The sequence below is a fragment of the Anabrus simplex genome, chromosome 7, assembly GCF_040414725.1.
Source record: "Anabrus simplex isolate iqAnaSimp1 chromosome 7, ASM4041472v1, whole genome shotgun sequence".
Classification (NCBI taxonomy): Eukaryota; Metazoa; Arthropoda; class Insecta; order Orthoptera; family Tettigoniidae; genus Anabrus; species Anabrus simplex.
In genome coordinates this window covers 220,635,435-220,653,274 of record NC_090271.1, presented here as the reverse complement: position 1 = coordinate 220,653,274, position 17,840 = coordinate 220,635,435, and the positions used below count along the sequence as shown (strand labels likewise).

Here is a 17,840-nt window from a genome sequence, read left to right as displayed (position 1 = left end):
GTATTTTCAAGTACATTTTCTATTCTTTCTTGATTTTCAGAATATTAAAAAGTGGTTTACAGATTGCGAAAAATGAACGTTGGATTTCAAGAGGACAAATTGGGAAAATATTTGTTTTTAGGAAGAGGAATTAGGGATTGGAATAATTTACCAAGGAAGATGTTTAATATATTTCCAACTTCTTTGAAGTCATTTAAAAAAAGGCTATGTAAACAATTGATAGAAGATCTGTCACCTCGGTGACAGGCCTAAATCAGTGTCGATTGATTGATTGATTGATTGATTGATTGATTGATTGATTGATTGATTGATTGATTGATTGATTGATTGATTGATTGAAAATATAATGGTACATAAATATTTATTTTGTGTAATATTGCTATTGCAAGAAAATTACCACCCTTAATCGTAAAGGATTACTGTAGCAATATGATAATCCTAGCCCTTTCCCATCCTTCTGTCGTCGAAAACCTCCTTTGTATTAGTGTTACATTAAATAAGTAGCAAAAGAGAAAATGTAATACTGTACCTCTTCAGTTTCTTGACACTGTACTGGAAGGAAGGAAGTTTAGTATTGTTGTATTTCGAAGGGTCTTCGTAAAAGCAAAAACCTATGTTAACTGTAGTACATAAACGTGATACTGACTGTTTATTGTATACTTTCTTTGAACTGCTGGTGACCTGATTTTAATTTTGTCATATTTTATGTGTTGCGTACATAGTTCATCCCAGATGTTTTTAACACTTTTTAACATCATTCGTGTGAGTGTTTGTACATTTTTTTAGTTATTAGATGTGTTTGTACAGTTTTACATTAAGGCTGATGATGGCCAGATTAGAAATGTAATGTTAACTTTGCATAATATGGTATTGTGAGACCTTATGGTGATTTATGTTTTCTACAGGAGCTTGCAAACTTCTGTTCTTCTCTTTCATAAATCTTATAACTTAGTGGTGTGTTTATTCTTCTCTAGATATCGAGAAGCTGGACGAGAAGTGGTAGAGGTGCTTTGTGAGTTTTGTGACTGTGTGGAAAAAGCAAGTGTGGATGAAGCGTATCTGGACCTCACCAAAACTGTTGAGAAAAGGATGCTTTCCTTGAATGGTACTGCTGTAACACCTGCTATGTTGGCCAACACATTTGTTGTTGGCTTTACAGCTGAAAATACTAACGATGAAGGTAAACACTGATTCAGTTGTGTGCCTTGTTCTGCTTTTGTGTTACCATGCAGTAGTTATATATTTTAAAAGTATTTCCATGATTAGTTATCCAGTCTCTAACTTGTACACCTTTTATCATGCTTACTTTAGATCACAGTACATTTATCATCCGACAGCTGATGTTTTTGCTTGGACATCGACTTCTTATCGTTCTTCTTCATTTCCCATTTCCAGTGTTCTGGGTTGGGTTGTGAATCAAGGACCTCCACAGTTTTCTATCTCTCCACCTCTACCTTCTTTCCTCCAGTATTTCTTCCACTTTTCCTCCTCTCTTCTCTATACTCTCCTTCATCATATCTGTCCCGCTCTTCCTGGACCTCCATAGGGAACCTAATATACCGTGTAATATACTGTCCCTTATATACCGTATTTACTCGTATATTAGACTCCCGTTGACTTTTCGAGACGAAGAAAATGAAAAAATAAATCTTGCACACAAGACCCCTCAATGTAATTCGTCAGAGAACAGGTACCTTCGAAGCAGGTACTTTTTTTTTTTTTTTTTTTTTTTTGTTAGTTGCTTTACGTCGCACCGACACAGATAGGGGCAAGAATGGGACAGGAAATGCCTAGGAATGGGAAGGAAGCAGCCGTGGCCTTACTTAAGGTACAGCCCCAGCATTTGCCTGGTGTGAAAATGGGAAAGCACGGAAAACCGTCTTCAGGGCTGCCGACAGTGGGATTCGAACCCACTATCTCCCGGATGCGAGCTCCGAAGAGGGTACAAGTCTTATTGCAGCTCTGATGACATTGCACATATTTGTGAATAGTTTCGTCCGTACGACCCACGAATGAAAACACGTGCCAAAGTCATGAGGTACATCTGTGTTTTGTAGTTAAGAAATGTCCACCTCCGTAGCGTAGGCCTACTGCAGCTCTGATGACGTCGCACAAATAGGTGAATAGTTTTGTTTCCGACCCGCGCATTGCAGGCATGCATCAGTCATGCTATATGTCTGTGTTTTGTAGTTAAAAATGTCCACCAACGTAATGGTTAGCACAATTAGGTGCCATTCTCGGGAGTCTGGGTTCGATTCCCGGTACCGTACTGCCCAGAGATTTATGAATGGCAGGAAGGTTGATATGTCTTAAAAATGGTACTTGTAACTCCCCTCCACTGGGGGCATGTCTAAAAGTGAGCTGGAAACGAGTTTACTTTAGTTTTGAAATATTCACGGTTGTTGCTATTAATATAGTGGGCGAGATCATTAACAAAGTGATTGTTTAATATCTCGTAACTCGGGCCAATATAGGTATGTTTTGGAGAGAAGAAGGTTTAAAACCTGATAAAAACTACCCAATCATAACGGTTATTTTACTCGCCAACGTACCTGACAAATAAAAATAACGATGACGATGTGCACAAACAAGACTTTGTCAGAGAAAGCCTTGTGACTTTTGGGACTTTCCGGGATGTAAAGTGGACAACATGTGCAAAGTGGTTGGATGAATGCCGCGTTCAACACAGCTACTGGATCAATAGAAAACCGAGTAAACGCCAGAATGTATAATGGAACTTAATCGTGGTCCCTAGTTGGCTGAATAGTGAATAATAATAATAGTAATGATTTTATGTTTTCGGTTACCTACTTTTAACATTTTTCGGAGACGCCAAACAAAACATACTATGGTATGTGTTAATAAGAAAATGGAGACAACAAACATACAAAATTAAACATGTTGATAAAATGGATTACTGCCACAGCTGTAGATAGCCATAAAGGCGGTAAACTTTTCTGTTATTTTTTTATTCTTTCCGTCGTAGAACTTTCCTGATATTTATTTTTATTCTTTCCGCCATGGAACTATCGGCACTATCCGGACGATAACATACCTAACCTAAACAATGCTGTCTATCTTATCTCATTTACAGCTGTTTAGGTAAATCCTGATGTGATGAATGTAGAGAACAAGCATGAAATGTACTTAAAAATAAGGGTCTAGCTTTCAACATCCACAGTTACAAAACAGTGCTTCCATTCACTATGTGTTACCAAATACACTAGAAAATACATGACACTTTGCGAGATATTGCAAGACATTGATTGCCAGCGCACCTAGTGGGTCGGCCTTGAAACTGAGTGTAGTAGTAATACCGATCAACTGATATAGTGTGAAATTTTGGTCTTGGATATCTGTTAAGAAGATTTTTGTGAAAATTTAATTTATCTGGTGACAAAAGTTTTTGGTAGGGGTAGAAAGAATTAGAAATAATTCAGGAGCCAGCCCCTTTTTATCAAGAGCCAGCACATGTTTGGCAAAAAAAAAACATTATGAAAACCACAGGTTTAGGATAAAGCTTTGTATGTTTTTCAAAATGTGTCCTTAAGTAGTATAGTTTATAAATTCATATAAGAATGGAATAGAAACAATTTATATCTTAAGAGAAAATAACCCAAATAGTCACCAGTCGTCTTCAAGGTCACCATCTTTTGAAATTACACTAAATGTTCCCGTTTGATTTCCCACCAAAATACCAACGATCAGTACATTTTGTTGTATCAAAGTCCTTTATAGGATGGTTCATTCAAAGATATCACCATCAGATCACTTTAAGTTCTTCGCAGCAAGCTTGGTTCGCAGTTTGTGTTTAATGATATTCATTGTACTGAACCCTTGCTCACATGATGAGATTGATACAGGAATTGTTGCCAGTATACTGAGGAGCTTTCCTAAAATTAGAAATCGTCCTTTCACAGTCGGCGATTTTTCAAGTAGATCGTTCAGTAGAAGACCTTTCCCGACCACTTTGAACTCGTACCGTTCGCTCAGTATGTCTTCTACGTTGCTTTCCTCAATTTGAAAGTGTTTTGGATAATGAGTGGCAAGAAGTTGTATTTCACTGTTGCCATAATTTTCGAAATGTTTTCCTGATGGTCATGAATATGTGTGGCGCTTTTAATATCCTCATTTGAGGAAATGTGTCTTCCAGAAAGTTAATCCCACTTGCCAAAATATTTTCCTTGTCGCTCGTGAAATTCCTATCGGACACACCTGATAACTGTATTCCACTGAAGTCTCCTGAAAGTGTTGTAGCAAAAACAAACTTTTCTTCCATTGGACCCTTGGTGTTCTGAAATTGCTGCAATGACTTAATTGCATTATTTACATGCGCTCTTATCTGACTTAAAATCAGATCATGCCTCTGAAATACAAGTGAAAATCTTTTGAATATACTCAGAGAGTCATATATGAAGTGAATTCTGATGAAAAATTTGAAGTCCTTGATTTTCTTTAGAAGACCTATAGCCACGATACCTTCTTCACTTTTTCTTTCAGAAATATTCTCCAAATGCACCACTGCGCATTCCCAGTCTTTGACAACTGCACACAAAGCATTTAATTTGCTTGCTACCCATCTAACTTGGTGTAAGTACTACAATTTAGGTATTTAACATTCTAGCAACTCTGAAATTTACCGGGCGAGTTGGCCGTGCGCGTAGAGGCGCACGGCTGTGAGCTTGCATCCGGGAGATAGTAGGTTCGAATCCCACTATCGGCAGCTCTGAAGATGGTTTTCCGTGGTTTCCCATTTTCACACCAAGCAAATGCTGGGGCTGGACCTTAATTAAGGCCACGGCCGCTTCCTTCCAACTGCTAGGCCTTTCCTATCCCATCGTCGCCATAAGTTTCACATTTTTCAGCGAGTGAAGAACGATGAGTTGGAGTTGATGTGCAACACAAAACGTTTACCAACTTCTCAATTTTTTCATATATTTTTGTTATCGAACCATTACGGACACCAATCACACGTGGTGCTCCATCAGTCCCTATACCTATCAGTTTTGTATCCGTGAAGAGTTCTCCAAGCCCTAAATGAAGCAATTCTGTTTCTAGAGCGTCCATATAGCCATCACTTGTTGCATCCTCCAATAACATAATAGAAAGAAATGTCTCCTTCACCTTATTTTATTTTTAAAAACGAATGTAAAATATCAGCTTCTCATCATATTTGTATGTTGATCCATCGTGTAAGATACTGACATATGAACTTTCCTTAATTTCACATATCAAATCTTCACGAAGATCAGAGGCAATGTATGAAATAAATTTTCTGCATTGTTTATCATTCACATACTTCTCTGAATCAGTAACATTAAACTTGCTTAACAATGCAACTAAACCTTCAAAATCGGTTTAGGGTCTGTTATTTTTTGCAATATGATAAGATTCCATGGACAATGCATTCATGTGCTGTAACATATTAGCATCCATTTTCTTTACGCACTTGGGTAAAGGTGCACATTCAGGATTTTTCTTGAAACTTTCAGCCTCCTGACACTTTGAATAAGGGCAGGATTTTTTGTGATTTTTAAAAGTTTCCAGTTTTGAGTGGTCCTGAAAATCCGGAAACAACTTTAGAATTTTGGTCAGCATTACTAGGAAAGTTACTGCACAATTCACACTTCACAAAAACACAGAAATGTAAAACTCGTACTAGACTACAAATCACCAGCGTTGAATGGCTTCCAAGTTAGTGGGCTTCGATGTCTGATGCATTGCCAATTTCCCATAACCGTACAAGAATGAAAACAACCATATTTCTAAAGTGCAAACCATTCAATATCAAGATGCTGTAATTAAATTAAAAGTATAAATAATGTTCAGTGAAAATGCAAGAATTAACACGCCATTCTGCATGTTTTAAATGCAAAGAATGAATTCAATGGGAATTTATCAACACTGCTTTGGCAGCAATAGTTTAAGAACGGGTAGTCACGGGAAGAAAGGCGGTAACATAGTGTTTAAGGAATTACTTAACGTAGTAGTTCTCTGCATTTCTCCAGAACTCTGGTCTGATCCATGTATTCGGCTACCGATAACTGATCATCTGTAATAGAACTCGATTTGTTATGATATGTCCACGTGAAAGGCTACTTGTTTAACGGGTTACAATGATGTCTCTCATGACTGCTAGACAAGTCTCGTGCAGCACTGAAACTCAAGTTCCAAGGTACGAACCGCCAATTACAGAATTGAAGACTCTGCCAAAAGCAGTGAAAATTTTTATTGCAGATATTAGAACATATGAGCTACAGAAAACACGCGGAACACCATACGACTTGTTACTTTATAAATTAGTGGGAACATACGTGTAAGGGAACTCCGGATTTCGAAAAATAAATTTTCAAAACTGAATTTGAAAAATGAGGTGCCAGGCAAAAATGTTCAGGCGCCATGGCGACTGGGTGCCTGGTATTTTTCGACCCCTGGGTTTTGGAATGGCAATCATACAATCATTGAACCATGTTCCGTAATGTTTGGGCTGCTTTTGGCTGCAATAACTTTGAACTTGTTCAGGAATCAAAATATTTCTTCCGTTTTCCTCAAGACAAAACATTGTAAGTAAATTCCAATATTGTAAAATATTAGTGTACAAATCACATTAGGTTTAACATTTAGTTGTCAACAAGTATTCCTATCTTAGATTACTTACATAAAAAAAATTAAAACAAAATACATAAAACAAAAATTCTTCCTCTTCTACTACTTTTCCCATATCTGTGGCTTCATGAGTATGAGTTGTGTCGTACATATGGATTTAGTTGATGTAGATGTTGATTCCCGTAGGGAACCTAGATGTAGCCCTATTTTATGGCCAGATGCCCTTCCTAACACAACCCTTTATTATGGAGGGATGTAATCTCTAGACCTCTGATTTTAGAGGAAGGCCTATTTTGTTCTTGAAGTGAGAACTTAAAATGAAGCTGTATGGACGTGTTTCATGTATTTATAAAGTTAGAAACGGTGGTCACATAGTGCCTTAATGCCTGAATTGACGTTAGAATCTATATTTGCCAATATTCCTATATTTCCTGTTTTTATCCTTAAATTGGATAAAATGCTTTTAATATATTCCAAGAAAATAAACTATTTGCTGACTCGTTTTCAGTATCTTAAACAAAATCTTAAAATCGGAAAACTGTAAACCATGCTCCCCGGAAAGCCTTAAGAACACTCCTGTATCTGTTACTAGGCAGGAGACAGCATCCATTATCCTCCTGAGTTTCTCCATTTCACATCGGATGGTAAAATTATATTCTGTGATGTTTGCAGCAAAGAGATTAGTGAGACTAACGTGGCAGCCCCACATCCATCACTTGAAGGTTGCCTCCATGAAGAGACTTAACATGCTTAAGTTTCTCAGCGGCACTTCGTGGGGGGCTGACCGTGCGGTGCTGCTACAATTTTACACGGCAACGGTCCTCTCCCGAATTGACTGTGGAAGTGGGGCTTGTGGCTCAGCATCAAAATCTACGCTGAGCCTTTTAGACAGGATTTACCATAGTGGAGTTAGGCTGGCAACGGGAGTTTTCCGTACTAGCCCCATTCCCAGCCTACTCGCTGAATGGGGAGTTCCACCTTTACGGATAAGGAGGCAGCAGTTACTCCTCACGTACGCTGCCAAAATTCATGAAATGCCGCTACATCCAGGCTGTCAATGCATTTTTAGTACCCAATACCACCAGAGGTACCAAAACTGGCCAAATGCCAGTTGGGTTTCGAATTGATAGCTTGTGTTGTGATTTGAATATCAGTATCAGTGGTTATCTTGAACAAACTTTTAGCGAGGTACCTCCGTGGTTAGTTACGTGACTGGATATACGTCTAGATTTACTCAGTGGACCCAAAGTGAACACGGATTCCTCTATTTATCGGAGGTATTTCCAGGACTTCGTTCACCAATATCCAGCCGCGAGACATATCTTCACGGATGGTTCTAAAATCGGAGATAATTTTGGTTGCTCTTTCGGCACCGATGATATGAGCACGAAGATCTTGCTTCCTAGTGTATGTAGCATGTACACTGCGGAGTTTTACACCATCTCAGAGGCTCTGCAGTGTGCACTGGGTAATGAAAGAAGCCACTTTCTTATGTGTACCAACTCATTAATTTCTCTGCAGTCTATTGAAGCCTGTTTCTCGCAACACCCACTGGTGCAGCAGATTCATGACCTTCTAGCCAGGTTAAGTGATGCTGGCACCAGAATCACTTTCGCGTGGCTTCCAAGCCACATTGGGATTGTGGGAAACAAACTTGCGGATGAAGCTGCAAAGGAAGCAGTACTTTTACCTCCAAGATCTGTCAATGTACCTGCTAAAGATATTTGTTTTCAGCTATGTCGAACCATCTTGGCGTCCTGGAAATCAGAGTGGCTAGCTATCTAAACTGCCAATAAGCTGAGATCAATTAAGAAGACAACTACCGTGTGGCGGTCTTCTTTCCGACCTTCACGGAGAGAGGCCATAGTATTGTGTAGGCTTAGGATAGGTCATTTACGATCTACGCAATCTTATCTCCTAAAGAGTGTGTTCTTGTGGTACCGATTTCACCGTGGCCCACATCCTCACAGAGTGCACCGATCTCTCTGGCCTAAGATGGAGCCTCGGCCTGCAGGAAACACTCGAACGCATACTAGCCGATGACACGACTAATGCTGATCTTGTCATCCTCTTTATGTGCGAGAGTGGATTAATCAAGGGTGTATAAATTACAAGGGTACTGTTACTCAGGGAACGCATGCTCCCTTTTAATTCGTTAGTAATTTTTCGGCCAAATTCAATAAATTTTTGTTTTATTTTGTACTGCGTTTCCAATTTCCTTTGTTGAATAAATAATTTTGTTTTTATTTTAAATTGCTTTTCTGCTAATTTGTTCAGAGAGGATGATTACCTCTTTGTACTTCCTCTAAAACAAAAATCACCACCACCATCCCCTAACAAATTATCAATTTAGCAAAATAAACATGGTATTTTAATTGATCCCTATTAAAATATGTAAAATTGAAGCTGCCCAGAAATATTGTAGAATCTGTTTGAGACCTTAATTTAGGCAGCTAAATAACATTTTAGTACCTAAAAATCTGAGGTCTAGTAATCACTATTGCACATTTCTGTGGTGTATGGAAGTGTAGTGTTTTGTCTGATGTGTTGTCTGAATATGAAGAGAAACATTTTGGAACAAACACAAACACTGATTCCCCGAGCCAGAGAATTAATTAGATGCGATTAAAATCCCCGATCCCGCTGGGAATCGAATCCTTGACCTTCTGATCAGAAGGCCTCAACGTTGACCATTCAGCCAAGGATTCAGACAAAAAGAAATTATTATTATTATTATTATTATTATTATTATTATTATTATTATTATTATTATTATTATTATTATTATTATTATTATTATTGTGTTTCATTGTTTCTGTCAGTATAAACATTCAACTTTCCCTGGAGCCTCAGCATCCCAGTGGCAGTGAGTATCACTTTGATGGTGACCTCGGAATTCTCTTCGCTCCTGACGGCTGGTACTCTCACCAGTAACATTGAAATGGGTGTCATCTTCACTGCTTCCATTCTCAGGGTGTGGGTAAGGGCCTCCTTGAGGCAATGCTCCCCATCGATCATCAGATGTTGGCAGATCTCAGCATCACAAAGCCCGTCGACGAAGATGTAGGCAACTTCTCTCTGAATGTATTGTGGAGGCAAGCTTTCTAAAGCCTTATAGCACAGATGTTTTACTTTCATGGCAAATTCATAGAGTGATTCACCTGCATGCTGCGTACTCTTCTTCAGTTGGATTTGGTAGGCAGCTGCTAGCTGGTGGTCAACATAGCATTCCTCGAATGCCTTCACAATGTAGATGTTGATTCCCATAGGGAACCTAAAATATTTGTCCCGAATGAGTGAATATATAATACCAATATAATGGTCCGTTATTGGACATTATAAATTTCCCAGCTAACTCATTCTTGGTTGCCTGCGTTTCGCCCTCGTGTGCTAAGTTAGGCTCGTCAGTTGGGACTTAGCACACCACCCAAGACGCAAGGCTAGTTGGGTGGTGTGCTAAGTCCCAACTGACGAGCCTAACTTAGCACACGAGGGCGAAACGCAGGCAACCAAGAATGAGTTAGCTGGGAAATTTATAATGTCCAATAACGGACCATTATATTGGTATTATATATTCACTCATTCGGGACAAATATTTTAGGTTCCCTATGGGAATCAACATCTACATCATTTGATGGCCAGGCAGGCATCTATTTTTGGAAATGAGACGTAGCTCTCATAGTGCATTGGCACTGCTGGTGGCTTCAAATAGCCTATGCAGTGGCCTCCACGGTATGCACTAGCCTTGCGTCTTGGGTGGTGTGCTAAGTCCCAACTGACGAGCCTAACTTAGCACACGAGGGCGAAACGCAGGCAACCAAGAATGAGTTAGCTGGGAAATTTATAATGTCCAATAACGGACCATTATATTGGTATGCCTTCACAATCTCGTGGACAGCAACTGGCTTGAAACTGTTTAGCACCTCTGTCACACGTCCATGCACCCAGATGATGAGTTGTGTGGCCCTCTCCTCTGGCCTCCTCCCATTACGGTTGGCCACAGTCACTGCCTTCGTAATGTCCAGGCCGTACTGTACCTCTGATGACGTCACGCTTTGGGGGGACTTGAAGGCGATACGCATACACTCCGCTTGAATAACACACTCGTTTAAATTACTTAAAGAACTGTTAACACCTTATAAAACCAAAACCTATCCTCAAATATTTGTTAATTCTGTCATACAATGCATATTCTTCTCCGTAACGTTCTATTTCTCGCATATATACGTTCGTTTGCGTGAGTACAGCAAATGTACTTTGAGACATGTTCTTGCGATTTTAACCATTTTCTGGTCAACTGGAACAATCACATCTTACGCACTGACAGAAAAAATACAGCCAATTACCATTACTATTCATTTATTACAAATATAAATTATTTTTGTACCGTACCTCACTGTTTCTATTCCATGAACATTGCAGCTTTCCTTGACCTCTTGCAGGAAGTTACACCAGTATGGAGTAGGTCTGCTCTCTTTGAAGCACTTTGTTGAATACACAAGTCGGTTTTAATTTTGGATAAGTTATTTAAAAATATATTCACCCAAATATATATAGGCTTACACTGTCCGGCCAGGTCTTCCAATTTTTTCCCGCAGTCACAAATGACTAGGGAATCTGCCAACTGCATTGACTCCAAAGCCAAGGATTTTGTGACACACTTAGGATTGTCTGAATTTAGAAATACCATCTTATATGTATCTGACACTAACACAGAAAATACTTTGTACACCCCAATTCCAGGTTCTATTAATGACATGTCTGATGGATACTTTAAGCCCCCTCGATTTAGGAAATTCAGATATCTTACTTCTGGAGGTAATTCATAAATAAGATCTGAATCTGTCAGAAGATACGATTTACGTAAATCACACTGCTGTTTGATACTCATAAATTATTATTATTATTATTATTATTATTATTATTATTATTATTATTATTATTATTATTATTATTATTATTATTATTATTATTATTATGCTTTTCGTCGCACCGACACAGATAGGTCTTACGGCGACAATGGGACAGGAAAGGTCTGGGAATGGCAAGCGGTCGTGACCTTAATTAACCCTTTCCGGCCCTTAGCGCCCGAAAGCGCCCGACTGTTGATTTAGCCTTCCGGTCCTTAGCGCCCGAAAGCGCCCGGCTGCATTATCTGCATTCGTCTGCGATCTGTGCGAGAGTTTTTTTTATTTTTCTCATCAGTGAAGTGTTTATAAGGCATTTATGAACATGCAGTGCAATTTACAAGTCTCAGGGAATAAAGGAAGAGAGATAATCTGTCTTGACGTTGCCTAGGCAACGGTCTTCCGCGAGCGCGGGTCAGCTGTTTCGTTCGTAAACATGGCGGGATTGAATATCGCGTATATTGAAACTGAGCTGAATATGGGCGAAAAAAGTGACACAGAATCCTTGAGTAGGGGTGCAGGTGAATTTTTAATGAGTGAATAATGTACCAACGAAGATAATTTTAGTGATAACAGTGATATGAATGAAAACGAATATCGATAAATCGGACCTGATGGCGATGCCACGGCAATTCAGGTAACACAAATATTACGTTTCGTTACTCCGAATGATTAAATGGATAATGTTGAACCTGCGGATAATTCGGAAAGAGTATTAGGGGAAAGAGATTTTTTTTAACGTATGTTAGGAGGAGAAAAACTATTCAGTGACATAGCCTATTGCGCATATAACAATGCAGCCTTCAAACAGTCGCATTCCGGTAAGATAAAAACAGAATGGGAAGACCCTTGCCCAGATGAAATAAAATCTTATATACATGGGAATCATTCCACTTCCAAAATCACGTGATTATTGGTTTTGAGGGATTCAGACAACATGGGAATGTGACAAATGCAGACTGTCTCTGTGTCGAGTATCACGAGGAGGGGCGGGGGGGGGGGGGGGGTGGGGTGAAAACACATTATGACTCAATAAACAGAGAAATGGATGTGATGGTATATTTTCTAATGTTATTGAAAATTTGAATTCATTGTGATCAATAGTTTCTACTGTATTTAACTTTTTCTGAAACAATATGGTCTGTTTCAGTTTTTTGCTAAATAATAGGTTGAAACCTGGGGATAAGCGGAGTGAAAATGCGGGCAGGAAAGGGTTAAGGTACAGCCCCAGCATTTGCTTGGCGTGAAAATGGGAAATCTCGGAAAACCATCTTCAGGGCTGCCGACAGTGGGGTTCGAACCCACTGTTTCCCGAATACTGGATACTGGCCGCACTTAAGCGACTGCAGCTATCGAGCTCGTTGATACTCATAAATATGACTTGCATGTTCAAATACACCGAATTCAGATAAGCCGTAGGTCTGATTACATAAAAATATAGGGCCTACCTAATGTTACCCATGTTTATGACATAATAAAAAAAATTAACTCACCATCTGGACGGGACACTCTTCTTTCTCTCAGGATGTGATTTTCAGGAAAGTGCTTGATACACACAACTGTGTTGTGATTAACTATTAAATTCTCCCTGGGAATAGCCTTCTTCCATAACTTAACTCGTTCTTCATCAGAAGGAAACACAAATACCGGAGTGTACTCTCCTTGTTTATAATTGGCTTTGCAGCCAGGCACACAGCAACTCTTAGGCATGGTGATTTCCCTCACTGATCATCTTAATTCAAGTATATACAATTCGTGGTTAATAATAAAACACAGAATGCACTAACTCAATTAATTTTACACTATAAATATAACTTTATACAAATAAACTACAAAATTAAAACACTGAAGAACGATCTTCTTAACCTATAGCTTCACATAAATACACGCTCACATTAAGTTTTCTTCACTAATTAACGACTTTCCACTTAATAATGCAGTCGATGACGACTCATTCTCACATATATCTGAGTGAACATGCGGCCACTGGTAAAAATGTCAATAAAACTGCAAAAATCTATGTTTAACTCTACTAACTCATGTGCTAAACTTCCCCCCTAACGATCAGCTGATTGCTTTCCCGCGCTCGTTACAGTACGGCCTGGACATCACGAAGGCAGTGCCACAGTCTTGAACTGGGTCTGGAACGTCATCCATGATAATTTCCCATCGAAATTTGGGGGTTTCATATTTGCGATGCTGGTACCACTATCTCCGCTGGTTTCTAGGGTCATCATTCTTCCCTGTAGATCACTCATTCTTAGCCTCAAGTCTTGACTATAATGTGGGGAATTGCTTGGTATTATTTACCCACTTTGTCAACTGCTTTATTCATTTCTTGCCTCAAGTCTCGACCGCTAGACTCCGCAGTCTGAGGTATTGCTGTGAACAGTTTATTAACTATTTCACTTACGTCCTACATGATGTCACTATTTAATCTTACGTAAAGAGTGTGCACTCGTTCTTCAGATTTATGCTGTCCATGCTTAAGTTCATTCAAATCTGCTGTAATATTGTCCTGGCTAGCTTCAAACTTCACCTTTAGTTTGTTCTGCCTAGCTTTAAATTATGCCTTAGTTCATTCCTACTGGCTTTGCACAGGAGAGAGTCTGGAAGCCAGACTCTCATCTTATCAATTAATCTAAAGATGTCCTAATATTGAATACTGGTTAAATCCCAATGCTGACACCTGTTTTTGTGGGTTATCGGGGTCCTTGAAACTAAAATTACTACACAGAGAAGCATGTTTTACTGTCCAATAAATTTATTGAACTACTATTTACAGTTTACAGTTAATCACAAGTTCACTCACATTTGAATTTTCCAGTTGACACACTTTTTACTTTGCAAGTAATAAATTTCATGTTGGTTCTGTATTGATGTACAAAATGATAACATTATTTTTTCTTTATTACGAAGTTCCACCCAGTCAATACTAATACATAGTCGAGTTTAACTAAAATTGAACACACTGAGCTTGCTAGTTGTAGTCACTTAAGTGCGGCCAGTGTTACGAAGGGTCTTGTACAGGTCAAAATCGTTTGGTATTTGGCAAGTTTTGAATTTTCTGAAAGCTTTGTCTCTCTCTGTCATTAAGTGTCGTATTTCCTGAGTCATCCATGGAGCCGCAGGGCGTGTTACGCGAGCAGTGCGTTTTGGCGTGTGTTTATTAAGAAGAGCTAGCAGTTGTGTGTTTAAGAACTCCACTTTATCATCTATATTATCTAAAACATGGACATTATGCCAAGGTATGTTTGCAGCGTCTTCTAGTAGGGCTTCGTTATTTATACTTTTTAGGTCTCGGAATGTAATTAATTTAGGTCTGTACCTGAGGCATTTAAGTGAATAAGCTAAATAAATTAAGTCGTGATTGGATAGTCCGCAAGCAGACATTTGCCCTTGGGTCAGTACCCTGTCAGGATTATTCGTCACAGTTAAGTCCAGTAATGTATGTGACGTGGCTGTGTGATGTGTTGGGTTAAGTGGCAAAATCGTCATGTTGTTACAAGATTTAAATATGTTGATTAGTTGTTTAGTCTGTCATTTTGTCGTTAAGGATGTCAGTATTGAGGTCTCTTAGTAATAAAACATGCTCATACCTGGGTAGGAGCTCAAGTAAGATGCACAAGGATTCATTAAAGCCATTTAAAATGTTGATATGACTTTTCATCTACTTTTCAGAAGAAAGAAAGCTTGGAATGTTCTCCTGGTTGGAATCTGTGTATCAGAATGAACTGTCTGATAAGGCAACTGAAAGACTTGCTGTTGCTGGACTAATAGTTGAGGAAATGAGAGCTGCCATTTATTCTAAAACTGGATTCCAGTGCTCCGCTGGCATTGCGCACAACAAGGTGAAATTTTGTTAATTTAAATTTAATTTAAAGGAACCTTTCCTTGAATTGGTATAACAAGTGTTTTTAAAATAATTTCTGTATTGTTTCTATTATGCAGATATTAGCCAAATTAGCTTGTGGCATTCACAAGCCTAATCGACAAACTATCTTGCCCCACACATCTGTGACACAACTTTATCAGACACTCCCAGTCAAGAAAATACGCAGTTTAGGTGGAAAGTTTGGAGATGCAGTTGTGGAACAACTAGGTTGCAAAGTAGTGGCAGATTTGCTACGTTTTACTGAATCTCAGTTGCAGCAAATGTTTGATGAAAAATCTGGGTAAGTTGATTTTATCATTATTTCCTTGTTCAGTTCATATTCAGGTTGCATGTTTAATCATTAACTTTTCATATTACAGTTCATGGTTGTATAATATTGCCAGAGGTTTTGATTATGAGCCTGTAACGCCCCGACTGATGTCCAAGTCTGTAGGCTGCTGTAAGAAATTCCCTGGAAAACAATCTCTTTCAACAAGAGAAGATGTAAGTATCTCTCATTACCAGTCTAAGAAAGCTTGCATGGAATATACAGTCAACACTCGAAAACATGCACTAAGTTAACAACACAGGCTTACTCACTTCCTTTCAACACTCCCAGTATCACATTTTCAATGTGTCTGCCTTGTACATCAGTTGTTTTGTCAATCGACACCCAAATGGGACCATCATAGATTTCCAAACTAATAGAATTTATAGCTTCCGTATGTAAGTCAGGCATATAGTTTTCTCGGATTATAGATTCATCTGGCACAGGTTCACGTGTATATTTTCAAGAAACTCACACAGTACTGAATTTTTTCATTTCCAAATAGAGATGTCAGCACAAATAACAGCACGGCATAGATCCCTTGCACACTGAGATTTTTGAGATCCTGGATGATTCACAGCTAGAAATTCAGTCAAAGACAACTGTTTTGAAGATTTGGGCTGGGAGTGTTGAAAGGAAGTAAGTAAGCCTGTGTTGTTAACTTGTGAAGTGTTAACCAAAATGCAGCCACCGGACCATTGCAAAGCTCTTTAACAGTGCAGTGGGACTTTTGTGGCCTGATGGAATGAAACACACTGATGCAGCAGTGTACATGCAAAGCTGAGGGAGCAAATTTTGTTTCCTAAACCATTACATCACGCATGTCCTGTATATGTATTTCATCGTGTAGCAGAACTGGTTTGATCTAAATTTCCTGGTGTTGACTCACTAATTTTGAATGCAAAGAAAGTATTCTTAAAGGCTCATATCAAGGTTTATAAATTCAAAAAGGTTTTTCCTGAACTCCCACTTCCTCCTTAGTTATGTTTAACAAGGTGGGAGAGCTGGATTGATGCTGTAGGCTACTATGCAAAGAATTTTGATTCTGTGAAACAAGTTCTGCAGCATTTTGATTCTCAAGATGCAGTTTCTATAGAAACAGCCAAGGAAATGTTTAACAATGTACAGCTTAAGACTGATATTGCTTACATCCAGTGCAACTATTCATATTTATGCCCTGATATTAAATCTTTGGAGTCATTGTCTTCGAAACTCTCACACAGCCATGGTGTTGTTCACTCTGTCACTTCTCTGGAGAGTCTACAAGGGCCAGTTGGAGCTGCAGTGAAGAACAAGTTCTCTTCAAGTCAAAAAAAAAAAAAAAGGTTTTGTTACTCTCACGAGGGGAATCCGCCAAGTGTAACAACCCGATTTGCCAGAAACTTCACTCAGTGCAAGATAGGTCGAAATAAGCGAACATGTTTCGGCTGATCTGTAGATAGTTTGTAATTATCTGTAGACACTCGACTGTTTCCGAGAAAATGACGGTTGAAGTTTGATTGCTTTATGCATCTATTAGCGGGTAGCAAGTCAAACCAACACAGTGGCTTTCGCCACGGCTTCTGGATTCAAATCTGGATGAATTGTGGGCTTTTTGGTTTAATTTATTTTCTTTTGTCCATTGACAATTACTACACAAATGGTTTTGTTCAATGTATTTTGAAAAATCGTTGTCTTTTTTGTCTGTTAATGTTCTGCCTGGTAGTTTAATTTTAAAACATCAATTGTTTGACACTCATTGCACAACAAAGGGATATCACTACTAGACATGACGCAATAAAAATCCACACATTTATTTATAATCAGTTGCAAGCCTCAGTTTTTGAAAAAAAATACATTATGGGTGGTTTCTTGCAAACGTATTGCCAACACGTCAAATCTTCAGTACTGTTAACAATGTTTCTTTTCTCAGTGGCATTCCCACCCAGAAATGTTACTGTGGCAAACCTGCCTTTGCACGATGCTCGTGGTTTGTAAAATTTCTATGTTTCGAATGTTTATGATCGGTATCATCCACGGGAATGCACCGTATCTTCCTGAATCGTTAATATAAGAATTAGCTTACAGAACATTGTATTCCCTGAAAAATACCATAATAAAAACATAACACTAATTGTGAAACTTA

At 38.7% G+C, this 17,840-nt stretch overlaps 1 protein-coding gene across 1 annotated transcript in view; it reads left to right on the top strand.

Moving 5' to 3' along the window:
• LOC136877051 (DNA polymerase eta) overlaps window positions 1-17,840 on the top strand; it is a 79,003-nt gene that overhangs the window by 18,705 nt on the left and 42,458 nt on the right. Inside the window, exons 3-6 of the mRNA XM_067150868.2 lie at window positions 975-1,180; window positions 15,195-15,364; window positions 15,465-15,688; window positions 15,768-15,891. Coding sequence (XP_067006969.2) covers window positions 975-1,180; window positions 15,195-15,364; window positions 15,465-15,688; window positions 15,768-15,891 — 724 coding nt within the window. The remainder of the gene's footprint in view (window positions 1-974; window positions 1,181-15,194; window positions 15,365-15,464; window positions 15,689-15,767; window positions 15,892-17,840) is intronic.